Consider the following 16,064-nt stretch of genomic DNA (forward strand, 5'->3'; position numbering starts at 1 on the left):
GTAAGTGTTATAAAGGAACATAGAACAAGAAAAGGAGGATAGAATGCTGGAGGTGCGGACAAGAGGCTCCAGTTGTATACAAAGTTGTCAGAGAAAGCCTTATTGACAAGGGAACATAAAGACCTAAAGGAAGGAAGGAAGCCAAGTGGCTGTTAAGTAAGGGATCTCCCAGGCACAAGGAAAAGCAAGCACAAAGCCCTGGAACTGACGTATGCTTGACAGGTTTGAGACCTTCAGGAGAGCTGAGGGCTGGAACAAACCATGGGAAACTAGCAGATGGGGTCAGGGACAGTGGGGGGCGGGGCGGTATGCCTAGGAACTTGAGCCTGCTGATCCACTCTGAGAGGAGAGATCTTCAGAGGGTTTTTGGATCACCTGTAGAATGATCCCACCCTGGTTGCTCTGTCGAGGGTAGAAGCCCGGAAAACAGACAGAAAGTTAAGGCAATGCTCTAGTTGAGAGAAAATGACTTGAAGTATAATGGTAGAAATGGCTAAGTTCTAACTGTAGTTTGAAGGTACGCTGATGGATTTGCTGAAAGCGATGAGGGCAGGATGGAAAGGTTAGCAGTGCCTGTGACCAGGGCCCAGGAAGACAAGCCCTCTCCCAGGCCTGTCTGAGGCTCAAGTCCAGCACTTAGGACTAGTGCTGTGAGTTGGACAAGGTGGGAAAGGAAGGACAGTGTCAGAGGGAGAGGGTGGAGGTTTGGGTTTTCTCTTAGGGAGAGCCCTATGTGCAACAGAACCCACCCTGGAATAAGGTGGAGGTGGTCATGGCCCGGGATGGTAGGGAGACCATGCCTTCACACACTCGGTTTGGGGAAAAAACCAAGAAACCCACTATAGTAAGAAATGATTCATGAACCAGATTTAATTTGATTTTGAAAAACTAAATACTATGTTTTCCCATGTCTTGAGGAGTGAATCAAGATCCATTATGCATATTTTATCATGTTTCCCTTTGCTTTAAAAGACATAGGTACATTATTTTTGTTATCAGAATAACATACTTTAGGAAGAAAGGTGAAATAGTCAATAGCAATAAATTTAGAGAAGGCCATGGAGTTACTGAGAAAAAAGTAAGGTAAGAAATCATGTCCTCCAGTAGGGTGGAAGCCAGGTGGCCATTAATTAAAAACAGACAGGACTGAGGGTGTGGCTCAGCGGTAGAGCCCTTGCCTAGCACTTGCAGGGGAGGGGGGCAGTGGACATGAGGACAGGAGTGTGAGAGAGAAGCAGGGAATAGAAACTTGACAAAGGCAGGAACCAACGAATGGCAAGAACAAACATATTCCACACAATTCTGAATAAAGTTTATTAAATAATATGTACAGCAAAGGTAGTAATTTAGCACATCTATCAAATCAATCCACTGCAATAAAGAAAAATAAATGAACATAAAAATCTGTGTCTGCATAGTACATGCTCTCAGGTGTCATTTAAATGGCAATACTTCAAATTAATCGGTTATATATAATGTCAGTTATTTTTCTTTCAGAATATAATATTTTTTGTAGTAACCTGTTCTAGCAATAGGACTTAATACTACTGCAGATAAATAGACTGCAAAACAAAACAAAAAAAAATTGAGATTATAGTTACCTTCTCTTCCCAAAAGAATGACTTTATTATAAATTTTAACAGTTTGCAATGGCTATTTTTGTGCTAAAAGTCTGCAGGTGAGTTATTTGGAATTCCTTCATTTAAATAAAAATGGAAAAACTTCATGACTTCCTTATTGTCCTCCCCATTCATTCAAATTTTTAAAATTATTTTCTATACAGGTAGGTACATGGCCTATACAAAGTTAAATATACATATTTACAGTCCCACTTTTCACGCATGTGATTTTTTTTCTTTTACTGATCCCAGAGAGACTGCAAAAGATAAGTAGTTTGGGGCTTGCCTTTACCTGGAAGCACTGCTAATATATCAAAATGTGTTGCGAGGCATGCCGCCAGTTAGTCTCACTTGCTATTAATAAACCTGTATAAACATTTCAGCATAAAAATAGGTACTTTATATTACTAAATGTTTGAAGACAAAAGGGTAATGGGAAACTTTCGCTCCCTTGTTTTCTCATACATAGGAAACTGAAGTGATGCGAATTTGAACATATGATTTTATTGAAGTCGGGCACAGTAGTGAGGCATTTGGGAATTTCTGGAGATATACAAATGCGTGAGGCTGGCATCATATGCAAATGTAGCTTTACAAATTGGTTTTATTTTCTAGCTGTATTTAAAGAGGTGTTCAAAATTACCTACTTAATCAAGAAGCACCCCTCAAAAAACTCTTAATAAGATTGTGTTGTTAATGGTTTGCATCTAAGGAAGAACAGGAGGCGCATGAGCCAATACGGGATTACATTCCAAAGTGGGTGAAATGCAGTGCGCAAGTGCACGTGCTTTTGCATCCTTACTATAGCCCCCAGAGAGAGGCAAAAAATAGTGCCCTCCCTGGTGAAGCATACCTTCCACAAACAATAGGTTTTACTCTCATTGGGTCCTAAAGAAAATCCAGAACGCTTTCTACCCAGAAACCCCCCTCCCCTACAGTTCCACAACCTTTTCCCTTGGGGTAAAGGCTCTGCTCTGTCCTAGTTAAAAACAAATGTCTCTGGAAAGAGGTAACACCCTCTTCTCATCAGTCATTTACACTTTAGTGTGAATGAGGCAGTGGTTGTTTCTTTCCTGCAAGCCTCCTTTAGAGGACAGGGAGAAAGTGAGGGTATTGAGGCTGACTGGTGGGCCCTAGGAGGCTGGTGGGATTCTAAGAAGGGTATCTAGGAGAGCAACTGGGGAAGAGATACTAAAGACAAATTTTGCCTACTTTTTTTTTTTTTTTTAAGACTCCAGACTTGGGGACAATAATCTTGGTGTATTTCTGAGATAGATGCAGAGAACCAGGCATTCTAGTACATACCCTTGCCACTTAGACTTGCTACTCCTATTTGTGACCTTGGAAATGTATTTTTGGGGAGTATGCAAGTTTGGAGACTCTGGAAAAAGTTCCAAGTATTTCTAGCCATAAGCTACCATCAGACAAAGGTTCTCCCAGCATCCTAGCTATTCAACAGAGAGCTAATGGAGACAGAAATATGACAATGCTTTCTAGGATCCCTCCAGGAGAAATACATCTCTTCCTCTCGCACCCTTCTTAGCACATATCACAGTCTCTCTTAAGTTCCTTTCTCTGTATCTATCTCCCCAATTGCTTCTGAGTTCCTGGTGGGCAAGGAATGGGGCACTTCTATCTTTGTGTCACTAAGAGATCTAACAGAAGCTAAAAAATTCCCTTAATACAACATGGACAGAGTTGCGACTAAGCACCCCTAAACAAATGTCCTTGTCAGGACATCTGGAGGGCTTCATACTCAGATCCAGTACCCTTAAAGGACAGAGCTCCTGGTTGTCTGAGTAGTGACAGAATCACTGCTTCACACTGAGGCTTCTGCATCTACGCCTTTATCAAGAACAGAAGCCTCACTGGGTGCATGAGGATTCCAAACTGTGGGTGACTACGCTATGAGTGGTCTTTGAACTTGTACCAGGAGATAAAACTGGCCTTCTAGGCCTGGAGCAGTCTTATGTATGTTTCAGCAGTCAGCATATGTCACATGTGTTAAATGAATCATTACATCCCACTTTGGATTAAGCCTACCAATCCCAAACTGTCCCAGCCAAATACAAGCCAGAAAGGTTAGCAATGGTGCTCTGATAAATACAGCTGCCGCTGCAGATGCCTAGTGATGACTGTTTATAGCAGCCACTGATATGGGAAAAGAACACACTGCAAATGACCCCTGGGGCTGCAGGGCTTCTCGACTTAATCACTTAGAAATATAAATGTAATCTATCTGCTTGGCCATCTGCTCCCCAATTCTCAGGACAAACCTCATGAGCTTTTTCATCTGGAAGAAGGACAGTCGATGGCAAAGTTGCACAGCAGGCTGATGGCACAAGGTACCTGTTTTGCCTCTACTTCCTCAACTGTACCTCTGCAGGTCCAGGGAGGATTTGGTTTGGGGCCAACTGGGGGCCACCACCATTGTCAAGAGACAGCTCAGCAGCCCAGACTGACCTCTAGAGCACTGGGGCTCAGCTGGCCCCAGGGCAGCCAGGGATGGAAGCTGGGGTAGTCAGTGGATGCTCAGGCTTGGAACCTTTGGAACCTGGCTGGAAACCTATTTGCCTGGGGCCCCCTTAGGCTCAAGAACCCCTTCATGATGGAATTTAAGATTGGGGCAGCAGGGAGCATCTGTGGCTAACTCTGCTCCTGGACTGTGTTCCAGGTCAGATTATCCAAGAGGCAGAAGGGAGTTTGAAGGCTGGAGCAGCTTCCAGAAGCAGCTAAGTGAATGCAGAGTTGCCTCAATTCTTTCTGTTCAGCACACAGTTCAGCCCTGATATATATAATAAGTTTAGACAGGTTTGGGTTTTTTTAAACACAACATTTCTCTGTTCCTGTCTTTTACTTCTTACTTTATCCACTGCATTGATTTTCATAGTGATTTGACATTTAAATAAAGAGACTGGTTCATGAATTATGCTTCATCCTCCAATAAAAATAATCTCTGTGGTTTTCAGTCTTCTTATAGATATAAAGGTTTTACATAGTTGCCTGGGAAAGTACCAAACTGCCTTGTCCTTCTTGAAGTACCTGCAAAACAAACATACACAAAATGAGAAGATCCACTCACTGTGTTCAGAGAGAGCACTGTAGAGATTTCTGGTTGAATGTCACTTTTAAAATCCGGCAGCTTCTAAAGCACTGTATGATTTCCAAACCCAGTTCCCCTATCTTATCTCATTTTGGCTGCAAAATGATGCTAGCTGTTAAGAAAGGTAGGCATGTCTACTATTCCTATTTTTCAGATGAAGAAACCCAGACTCAAAGAGTTCAAATAACACTTGAGGACCCTTAGCTTAGTAAGTGCCAGAGGCGGAATCTGCATTCATGTCTCCTGACTCCCAGCCATTTCTCTTCCTGACATTTCTTCTTTTGGAGAAATCAGCATAAGACAAGACACGACAAGACAACTGGGATTTAGAATTTCTGAACTGCAGGATTTCTAACAGCCCACTGACTACGACGATGACTACACATCAAAAAGAAATTCCTCTCAAACCCTGTGACCTGGCTCCCTGTCACCTTGTTAGGGTCCCACTGAACCAGGAGCATTGAGTCCTCTGGGAACAAAGCCCTTCCTGGGTTGCTCCTAATCTGGATTTGCTGGTCCCTCATCAAGCCCCTCCCCTGGGAGTCCCTCTACAGCAGGGGTGGTTGATATAGGTTGTGTCATCATTTTCCTCTCATTAGAAAGCATCACAGTTTAACACTGCACCCTTTTGTCAGCTGGCTTGGATTTGGCTCCAGAATCCTGCTGAACACAGCACCTCAAGCAGCCACGATGAATGAATTGGGATCATTGCCAAGTGAAGCTTCTAAACTAAAAGAATATGTCAAGGCTAATGACCCACGAAACATCTAGTTGCACCCCTAGGGAGGCTGGTCAGGAAGGGTAAAAAGAACTGAGATGGTAAGAACCAGAGCTGATAACCACTCACTTATACTTGTACTCATATACTGGTTAGCACCTTTCCTTATGGATGAGAAAAAAATGAGTTCTGACAGGCTACTGCTTGTATTCTGAATACTAGGCTACTTTTCAAAGTGATTGAAGCATGTGAGAAAGATATCCAAAGTATTTCCTTTCCCCAGTGACTGGGGATGCCTCCATTGGAGAATAGGTGCCTTTATATTAAAATACTCAGCCAGGCTCAGTAGTGCATGCCTGTAATCCCAGTGACTTGGGAGGTTGAGGCAGGAGGATTGTAAATTCAAAGACAGCCTCAGCAACTCAGCAAGAGCCTGTCTCAAAACAAAAAACAAGAAGGGACAAGGATTTGGCCCAGTGGTTAAGCACCCCTGGGTTCAATTTACAGCACCAAAATTAAAATTAAAAAAAAAAAAGGAAATAACTCATGAAGGAGTTTAAGAGCTAATATACACTAGAGCTGCACTCCCTAAGATAACAGCCAGAGTGGCAACTGAGCAGCTGAAATGTGGCTAGGTGGAAATCTGCTGAGCTGTGATTGGAAAACATACACTGGGTTCTAAACTGAGCACTTGGTATGAAAACAAGTAAAATATCTTAGTAGTCATCTTTATATTGGTTACATGTTCAAATTATAATATTTTGAATGTATTTGGTTTATAAAATATATTGGGATTAATTTGGTTGGTTTCATTTGACTTTTTTCAATGTGGCTTCTAGAAAATTTGGTATTTCCTGCACAGCTTGCCTGGTGTTTCTGTTGGACTCAGTGCATCAAGCTGGCCACTGACTTCTCAGATCTTACTTTCTCCTGAATAGAATGACTTAAGGTATTGAGGGCTTTGGCCTTCCTGGGGTCTCAGAAAGATGGGGTCACTTTCTAAAAAGCTAATGTGGCCAAGGCAAATCTTCCTGACTTCCCATTGATGCTGAGGTCTTACTGTTCTCACCACTCCAGCCTTGACATTGCTATAGCAAAGCTTTTCCAGAGAGATCAGGGAAAAGTTGGTCTTTAGAGAGAAGAGGAAAATTAAGGCACAGAGTAAGTCAGTGGCTCCTAGCATTATATTCAGGTAAGCAGCAGTAAGAATGTGGGTCTGAGGAGAGTTTGGGTGGTCTGAGTTCCCATCATTTGCTACCTGGGTGAACTGGGGTAGTAACTTAACCTCTTTGGCCCTCACTTTTTGAATCTGTTAAATGAAGAAAATTCTTGTTTACAGGGCCGTTTGTTGATATATCATTAATAAAAGCACATCAAGCACAGCTTCTGGCTTGTAACAGAATTTAAGCAATGTTGATCTTTTCTTCCCTTCTCAGATAGGCAAATTCTTTGCTGTTGTCAAAACACAGGGAATGGAACCTAGAGTCTCCCACATGCTAGACCAACTAGGTCAATGCTCTAACATGGAGCTACACCTGCTATAACTAAGCAGGTTGCTTTGATCAAAGTTATTAGAAACCTAGAGTAGATTAAGAAGATCTGTGTAAAACCCACACATAAGCTTGAATTTCTCATGGTAGACAAGTCAAAATTTTCTTATTTTGCTTCATAAAGAGCTTTAAAAATAAAATTTCCAAATGAAAATAGACATGCACAACAGAAATATAAAGGAGACCCAATTAATAACAGTAATGAACTTGACAATTCCCTTCCCATGTGTCAGAATTTGGCATGCTTGGTTTCAGATCCAACATTAGTAACATCCACACAGTCTTAAGAGTAAAGAGACCAGTGGCCAGCATCCCATTGGTGGGGCAGGAGCTGAGCAGGCCCTTCTTTCTGTGCAGAGAAGACAGCTTCCTGCATGGCTCGTCCCTCCTAGTTCTTTCTTCAACTAGGAAGAAAAACTTGATGGAATTCTTACCAACAAACCACCCATCATCGCATTTCTCCATGACATCAACAATATCTCCGTCCCGGAGTTCCAACTCATCATCATTCTGTGGTACATAGCTATATAATGCTTGGTAGCTAAATCTATAAATGAAAGGAAAAAATCAATAAAAAGTGACTCAAATATCACTAGGATTAAATGACAAGCTTTTAAACCCCATTTCTATCAAATCAACATTTAAGTAACATTTCCTGATCATCAGTAGGGATTAATTGACTATTTCTCTAATAATGGCATTTGGAGAAATGCATTCTACATAGAAATTAGTAACTGAAACTGACAGGGAGAGGAACTCCTGATAAGCAAGTCATGATCAGGCCTCTTATTTACTTTAATTCTATCACCACAGCCAAGCTTTTCTGTCTAGAGCCCCTTCCACCTCCTACCCTGGTCTTTAAAGTAAAACAAGGCTTTTTCTTAAACTGGGATAATATACATAGACTATCATGGAAAATCAGAAGTTACTTAACCCCAGAGACATTATATTCTGGCTATTGGAGAACATAAGGCCATTGTAAAAACAAATACATGATAGTAGATTGGCAGGAAAATATTTTTTAAAAAGTATATTCCCATTGCCTCACTGATCAGCAAAACTGCCTTGAGTACTCCCCACTTTCTTCCTTTTTTTTCCAGTGTTGAGGATGGAAACTGGGGCTTTACACATGCTAGGCAAGTGTTCTACCAGTAAGCTATATCCCCAGCCACCTTTGAGTACTTTAAAATGGATGTAATTTTTCTGCAACTCCTGAGACCTTTGGCTTTTTTTCTTACCAGTAATGTTTGGGGGTAAGAGTGTTATTTACTTGCTAGTCAACCTGAAGGCATTTGGACGGTACTGTTCTGTCACACAGTAACAGTGGATTGCTGGTGGTGAAATATGACATCTGCTTTGGTATTTTATTTATTTCTTCAACAAATACTTCAGGGGCACCTACTGTGCACCAGCCTCACACTTCTGTTTACTTACTATTTTGAAACATAATAGTAGCAGTAAAACTTGTAAATAAGTCAATCATCTACTATTTCTAGTAGAGGACAGTGGATTCCAGTGTGTGGGCAAGACAGACTACAGACAAGTATGCAGAATCAGTTCCCAGAGATAAGAGGTTCATGCTGTTCTGTGAAGGCGAAAGGGACAATTTCACTTAACATATTTCTCCAAGTATATCGATACTTTGGTACTTGAATGTGGCTGCCAGAATGAAGGTCTCTAATGAGGAGTTAAGAGATGCAGATAGATTTCTAGCTGATAAATTAACCAATTTTTTCGTGTTTCTGTACTTGTCTGCTATTTCCTACCTAACTTGGATTCTTATGTCTGCCTGTCCAAATCTCTTAATTTCCACCATGGCCGCTTTGGGATATAACTCCTGATGTCTACTTTCTGTTTTCAGATGGTAGAGACTGGCTGGGGAAAAGTCAGCACCCTTGCTGCCCAGGCTCCCAACTCAACTTAAATTTTGATGGGCCTCACAGAGCTCGGGTCCTTGTCCCTCAAGCCCTCGCTCCATCGCCCCTGCCAATTCTGGTGCCCTACTCTCTACCAAGCACTCCTTATTCCTCCTGCACTTCCTCAGATGAAAGCTTGCTGTGAGGATTCCTTGATCTTTCCTCAGATTTGAGACTATGTCTCTGTTCACCTTCTGCTCTGTTCGTGTGCAAGGGTCCTTTCTCCCAGCCATGCTGAGTCCCTTCCTTGGGTTCTTGCTTTACTTATATCTTCTCACATCTGTCAATTCTGTCAGCTCCTTCTCCTCCAGTATAAAGATGCTTCAGTCTCTGCCATATCCCTGTTTCCTTAATCTATAAGCCCCATCTCCCCCACCGCCACACACACACTTCTATTCACCATCAAATTCATTCATCAGCACTTTCTAATGGACCACAGGCTGGCAACTCCCTACTAACCTAGCTATATTAGAGGTCATGAGTAGTTTTTCATTTACCAATGGGAACACCTGGTGGACATTTGTCATAACCTACTCCTGGCCTTTTGGGGCCAGGTGGCACTGCTGGCCAGCTACTGCCTGCTCTGGTCTGTGAAAATGAGTACTCCTAGACCCTCACCTGTATCTCCTGCTGCCCCTTCTCAGTCCCCTTTTCTGGCTACTTCCTTTTACCCTGGTATCTCCATGGGTAATCTTCCACACTTAAGAGGATTACAAAGAGCCCACTCCTTCTCCACTGCATTAGTATCTTCTCATTAGCATCTTTGTCTCTTGACTCTAAAACCTACCCCCCAGAGTGATCTACCCCAAACAAAATATGATCAGTATGTTCCTTAATACAGTAATCTTCTGACACTTTCTAGTGCTGGTAGAATAAAATCCAAACTTATTTACACTACTGAAATCTACTATCTGACGTCACCCCACTTCTTGAGCTTAATCCCCATTTCCTCTGAGTCACACACTGCAGTCACACAGACCTTCTTGAAGTTCTCCGAGCCCCACCCACTCAATGCCTTTGCCTATCCGGTGCTCTCAGCTGGGAAGACATTTTCATCCCTATTCTAGTTTTCTCAATCCAGTTATCTCTCCATGTTTGGTTCAACTCACCCTTGCTCTGTGAACAGAATTTTCCCCTATGTGCATAAAACAAGAGATACTCAATATATTTTTTAAACTAATAAATGAATGAGTCAATAAAACCTATTCATTCATTTATGCTCAGAATTAACTGTTCTTTACATTCCCTACAACATTAGAATCGAGACAGGTGAGCCCAACCCTCATTTGCCCTTGTCCGGCAAGTCTACCTCTCTCTGTGATCTCTTTTATAATCCTACAACCTGTTTTCACAGTGCTTGATAGGAAACATGGCCTTTACTAGAAATTTGCAGAGGACCAGGGAGTGATTTGCTCATACCACCCACCCCCCCGTCCCCCGGCCATGGCTGTTCTCACAGTCCGTCAATGATCCACTCTCGAAGGCCTAAGTCCACCAAGAACATGAGCACCAAAGGTTCCCAAGTGTACTTACAAATCTGGTGAGGTTTGACTCCTGTCTGGGGTGACTCTTCGCTGCTGGGCTTGAGGTTGCTGAGAAATGATTAAAGATGATTTATTGTCAGAAGGGGATACCTTGTGATGAAAGTCAAGGGGATGAGAGACAGTGCTGCAGTAATGAACAGATTTCTCGGCAATGTTTATGATCTCATTGCAAACTGCTTCCTGGGAGGTGGCCCCGAGATATCCAGAAACCCCCATAAAACAGTCAATGTGGGGACAAAAAAAAAAAAGAAAGAGAGGAAGAGATGTAACATTCCAGACGTAGCACATAAGTCCAGGGAAAAAAACAGAGTTGAAGATCCAGGTTAAAAAAATAGATTTCCAGTAGTGGAGTGCAGGAGGGATCCAGGCGTAAGCATGGAAAAACAGGTAAGATACAGAAGAATTTGGGATTTAGTATGAATATTAAAAAAAAAGAGGCAGAAGCATAAAAGCCTGTAATTAGTGAGCAACTGTTACAAATGGAATAATCTCAGGGAAGAAATACAAGTATGTATCCCCAGTCATGCACTAAATACATTAATTTAATCCCACATGTAGGCAGAGTGGAAAAATATTCTTTAAATTCCTCTGCTTTTTTGAGGGAAAGAGGGTGGCCTAGCTACTGGCAGTATGATAGCCATTGTCTTCTAAATAATGGCTCTGTGAGTTAACCAGGCATTACCTCAGACTCTAGTCAGTAAGGATTCTCTTTAGAAAAGCTACGGTCTAATTCAACAGGCATCTTACCACATAGCTCTTTTCAGATTCTGTGAGATCAGGTCCTGCTCTCAATGAATGATGAGAAGGCTGTGATCACCAAGCAAATCATAAGGGAGACATTTTAGCAGATGTCACATTGGCGAGGAGTCAAAATAAAAGTGTGAGCAAATACACGTACCACACCATTACACTCAGATGACACCGGACACTCGCAGCCTATGGCCACTGAGTTTCCATGACAACACGGTGGATGCACAGGAGAAAATGCAAATGTACAGAGTTAGAAGCAAGCATCCAGGCAATGGAATGGGAAATCCGAAACATGGCTGCAGTGTGGTGACAGGGAACAACACAGGGTCCCCAGGTGGGCAGGAGAGAGACAGGAAAGGCTGTCTTCAGAAACAGACTCGTCTCCCATGCATACTGGTCCCCTTGCCCTCAGCTAACAAACATCTTGGGAATGGCTGCTGTACCACAGCCAGTTTCAATTTTTTGTTAAGTAGGATCCTCTGACAGCAGGTCCACAAAACTATCAGGTCTGCCATGAATGGGTACTTAAAAAAACTGAAAAAGAATAATACTTGTCAAACACTCCTGGGTATTATCTGAAGTGTCAAACAAGACCATTCCCCTGGAAAAATCTGCATATGACATACTCCAGTGAAGTATGAAGCAAGTTCAGATATCTCCTAGGCCAGAGTTTACTTCCAGAAATAGGATTGTGTGTCCTGACACAGACGTAGAGATGAAACAGTCACTCATCATTCACCAGTACTACATGTTGATATGGTAACAGGTGCAATTCAGGCCACACAGACCCACCTTTTAATCAGGGCTCCCATTATGGAGGCCAGGCCTTCTTTGAAAGACTATTTGGAATCACTTCCCTCAAAGAGGATTGAATTGCAAGCTCTAAGAAGTCTTTCTGAACAGATATTGAAAAGCCATCTTTGGAGAAATTCTCCATGTAAGCTGCAATAATTGCAACAAGCCACAGCAACTCCAGCACCTTGTAGAAGGGCACTTAGACATTTTTTTGTGTAGGATCCACTTGTTTCATAGAGGCCAAGAGAAAGCGGGGACCTCTTCTGAGGTCATATAGCGAGTGAGTGCAGACTTGTCTCATGGCTCATCTACTGTCTGCTTGGTCTCTTCCACCCTCAGACCATCTCCACCTTAGCGATTATACTCTCTGACATAATTGTTAATGTGTCCCACACAATCCCTGGGGATAGGCAGGTGAGGGCTGATCATCCCCTCTTCTTTAAAAACCCTAAAAACTGATGCTCAGAGAGGTTTTTGTGCATTCCTCAATGTCATTCAGCTGGAGAGAGTTGAGGCTGATTGTTTGCTCTTTCCACGCACGAAACCACCCCCTCCTGTTCATCTCCACTGCAAATGTCCTCATCCTTTAGCACACCCGGCGCCACCAATTTCCATCTCTCATCCTCTTGAGAAGCCTCTTCAAGTTTTCTAAACCCCTTCCAAACCTCAATCGCTCAAACCAGTGCCCTTAGATTCTGGCAGGAGTGAAGGAAAAGACAGAACTAAGAGGCCATTCCATGCTCTCTACATTGTCTCAGAACCTGCAGGCCTTTGCCAGGTGCCCGAGATTGACCTTGTACAGTTCTACTTACTTCCCACCTCGCTTCTGGATCAAGACTTCCATGTAACAAAAGAGAGAAATGGACATTTCCAAGTACTTGCTCTGTGGGCTTTCAGAAGAATGAAACTAACTTTGGGGCACCTCAAGTGGGTGACAGTGACAATCAGGTTTAGACCTGATGAAAGGACAAGTTTCTAAAAGTAAGTGCTGTCCAACAACCAAAGTGGCTGCCTAAGAGGAAGTGAGTTGCCTGCCATAGCAGCTGTGGGAACTGAGACCTCCACTGACTATTACTAGTCAGGATACTACAGAGCAGGGCTCTAGCGTGGGCAGGTATCACCTGGGATGCTGCGTAGTGCAAATTCTTGGTGCTTATGGCATATGTTATGAGACAGCATTTCTATTGGTGGTGGTTCTCAGCCTAACTTTGGGAGGCAAGGTTGTAGAAGACTTCAACTACCTCACGCTGAGATTATCTAACTAGAGTACGGCAAGACTGGTCTGGGTCATACCTCATGAGAACTTTTGTTCTCATTAAAAAAAAAAAAAAATTCCACACTCTAGCTGGTGGCCTGATGACCTCAGGTCAAAGCAATACAAAGACAGGATGTGAACAATCTCATGGCATGATCTCCACAGCTTACAAAAGCTCCCCAGCATCCTTCAATCAACCTAACGCCAAAGCTGTGCCAGGAACTGATCACCTAGCAAACAATTTGGTGCTTAAAAGAAGATTAGTGAATCGAAAATGGTACAAAAGACCTGATATTTTATAAGATTATAGAGACATATAGACATATAGATTCATTACCTCATCTAACTTTGGTACTAACCCTTTGACTTAGGGAGAGAAGAAGAGAAAATTTTAAGGCTCAGTGCAGATTGAAGACTTCAAAAGGTGACAAAACTACCGAGCATAAGAGCTGAGCCCCCTGGAATCTCATCCCATTCATCATCTCCCTCTTGGGTCATGATGGGATTGCTGGTGTGACCCTGAGAGCAGCACTCAATTTCTACCTCTTCTGGAAATAGGCTGAATAATTTCTCTTCTTGAATGTTTTTTGGTGCTCAAAGGAACCTTCTGTAAAAAGGAATAGTGTACAATAAAAGATAGCATCCAATCATTAACCTAAGGATCCACAGTACCTGAGGGATATTGATCGCTCAATTAATACCTTCTTTGGTCTCAGGCCACACTCAAAGCAGAAGATAAACATCATCATAGCCTCCACGTCTGGACAGGACAAACTTAACCCCATTTCTGAGAGGTAGGGATGATCAAGTTCCTCACTTAGTGTTTGTTGAGTAAATGAAGGAAGAAGGCAAGATAAACATTTACTCTATTAGCTCAGAGACAAGTTCTTCCTATTTAGATTTAAATAAAACATCTCAAGTAGCTGGAATGTAAACCTGAATTTTTTAGTGGGGAGGGAAGTATAGCATGGGGTGGACCATCAGTGGAGATAGAACCCATTGAACATGTACCACAGAGAGCAGCTTTCACTTGGAAGGCTGTTTACCCGTGGGGTTTCTCCCCCTCTAGGTATATGTTTTCTCATTTACTGTTCCTATTTTCTTATCACTTAACAGCTCTCACTCTAAGCCTGTGCTGTCCAGTGTGGTGACCATTAGCCACACGTGGCTGTTGAGCACTTGGGTTATGGCAAATAAAGAGTGAAATGTGTTTTAAGTATAAAAACACAAACTAGACTTCAGAAGCTGAGTACAAAATAAAGAATGAAAGTATGTCATTAAATAGCTTCTTGAATATTTGGGTTAAATAAAATCTATTATTAAAACTAATTTTACCTGTTCCATTTTACTATGGCTACTAGAAATTTTCAATTATGTATGTGGCTCAAATCACCCTTCTTTGGATGGTGCGGTTCTGAACCCTCTCAAGGTTCTCAGCATTTGACCTTATTTGAGCCTAAGAGTAGACACAGGTTCTCACCAGGACCTCATCCAGGGCTAAGAATAAAGGGAGTGTTAGCTCATGCTATGTACATTTTGGACTCTGGAGATACATTCCTATTTTCATGTGTTTGGAAAAACAGCAACTAGTCTAACACACTGCGCTCCATCTTCCTCCCATCAGTGCTAAGCAGGTGAGGGCTGCTCATACCAAAACCGCTTTCTTTTGTATTTGCACCCAGTTGCCCCTTCTGCCCCCAAGCATTTGTTTTAGTCTCCCCAAGTGACCTTGCACGTGACCTTGCTCTGTTGCCCTGTTGTCCTATTCTCAGTTCCCAGAAGTCCATCAGATATCTGATCTCGGCCTCCCTGGGGCTGTTAATCCCCTCTGGATCCACAAAACACCTGGTGCTACTGAGGAGTTACTAATCATCCTCTTCCAGCTTTGAGTGGGTGCCAAGCCTTGAAGCTCAAAATAAATTACACAGAGACTAAAGAGCAGCAGGAAGGCCTGAGATGTGGACGGGATAGACACTCACTGTCTCCATGGCCCCAGATCCTTTCCAGAAATACCACGGGTCTCTGCAGCTCTCCTAACATCTTTCAGAGATGCCATTCCATCTTGAAAGTCATGCCCCTGCCTTCTCAAACTGCACCCCATCTTTCTCATGACCTACACTGGCCTTCCCGTGGGACCATGAGAAAATCTGGCTTCCATACTAGTCTCTGACACCAACTAGCTAGCTTTTGAGCAAAATGCTTAATTCTTTAGACTTCCAAGTTCTGAAATAAACAAGAGGGTTGGGCATGATTTACATAGATGTCTTTTTGGTTCTTAACAGCCTTTGAATTAATAACCAGGATGAGTAGGGCTGGCTTGGCTTAAGGGAGGCAGCCCTCCACTCACTGCCTAGAAGACTAGATGGGGATGGAGAGCTCACTTCTGAGGGGTTGCCCAGGGATAGCGATAGAAATTTTGCAGTTCCTGGAACAACATGGGCATATTCTGCCAGCCAGGTGGGAAGACCTGAATGACTCAGCTCCTAGGTTCCAGGAAACCTCCAAAGTGGCCTCAAAATAGCCTGTGACTCCACCGAATTCTCCTATTGAGTTGACTAAGGAAAAAATTACACCTTAACTATAAGACTATTAACCAAGAGTTGTTTAAGCTGTTGGTTTAAGCCCTCACCTGCTTAAACATCTACGTTTAACCTCCTTGTAGATCACTCCAGGGACAACACATTATCTTTGTTGTAACTTGAATCTGATTACAACACCAAACTTGAATGCTCAGCCAGTGCTCACTGTTCTCCTGGTAGACGGTAGTCTCCAATTTCTGTTATAAAATAGGGCAGTAATGGCAGCTGTGTGTTA

At 42.6% G+C, this 16,064-nt stretch overlaps 1 protein-coding gene across 50 annotated transcripts in view; it reads right to left on the reverse strand.

Annotated features, from left to right (window-relative positions):
* Positions 1-1,290: 1,290 nt before the first annotated feature.
* Sorbs1 (sorbin and SH3 domain containing 1) overlaps positions 1,291-16,064 on the reverse strand; it is a 233,493-nt gene continuing 218,719 nt past the window's right edge. For 27 of the 50 annotated variants that reach the window (XM_076834737.1, XM_076834739.1, XM_076834735.1 and 24 more), the window contains 4 exons: positions 11,198-11,257; positions 10,440-10,630; positions 7,425-7,537; positions 1,291-4,661 (listed from right to left, as the gene is read on the reverse strand). In XM_076834737.1, the coding sequence (XP_076690852.1) occupies positions 4,594-4,661; positions 7,425-7,537; positions 10,440-10,630; positions 11,198-11,257 (432 nt within the window). In that variant the 3' untranslated portion in view covers positions 1,291-4,593. The remainder of the gene's footprint in view (positions 4,662-7,424; positions 7,538-10,439; positions 10,631-11,197; positions 11,258-16,064) is intronic. The other 23 variants (XM_076834760.1, XM_076834754.1, XM_076834759.1 and 20 more) reach the window with 3 other exon arrangements.

This window comes from Callospermophilus lateralis, chromosome 15 (genome assembly GCF_048772815.1).
Source record: "Callospermophilus lateralis isolate mCalLat2 chromosome 15, mCalLat2.hap1, whole genome shotgun sequence".
NCBI lineage: Eukaryota > Metazoa > Chordata > Mammalia > Rodentia > Sciuridae > Callospermophilus > Callospermophilus lateralis.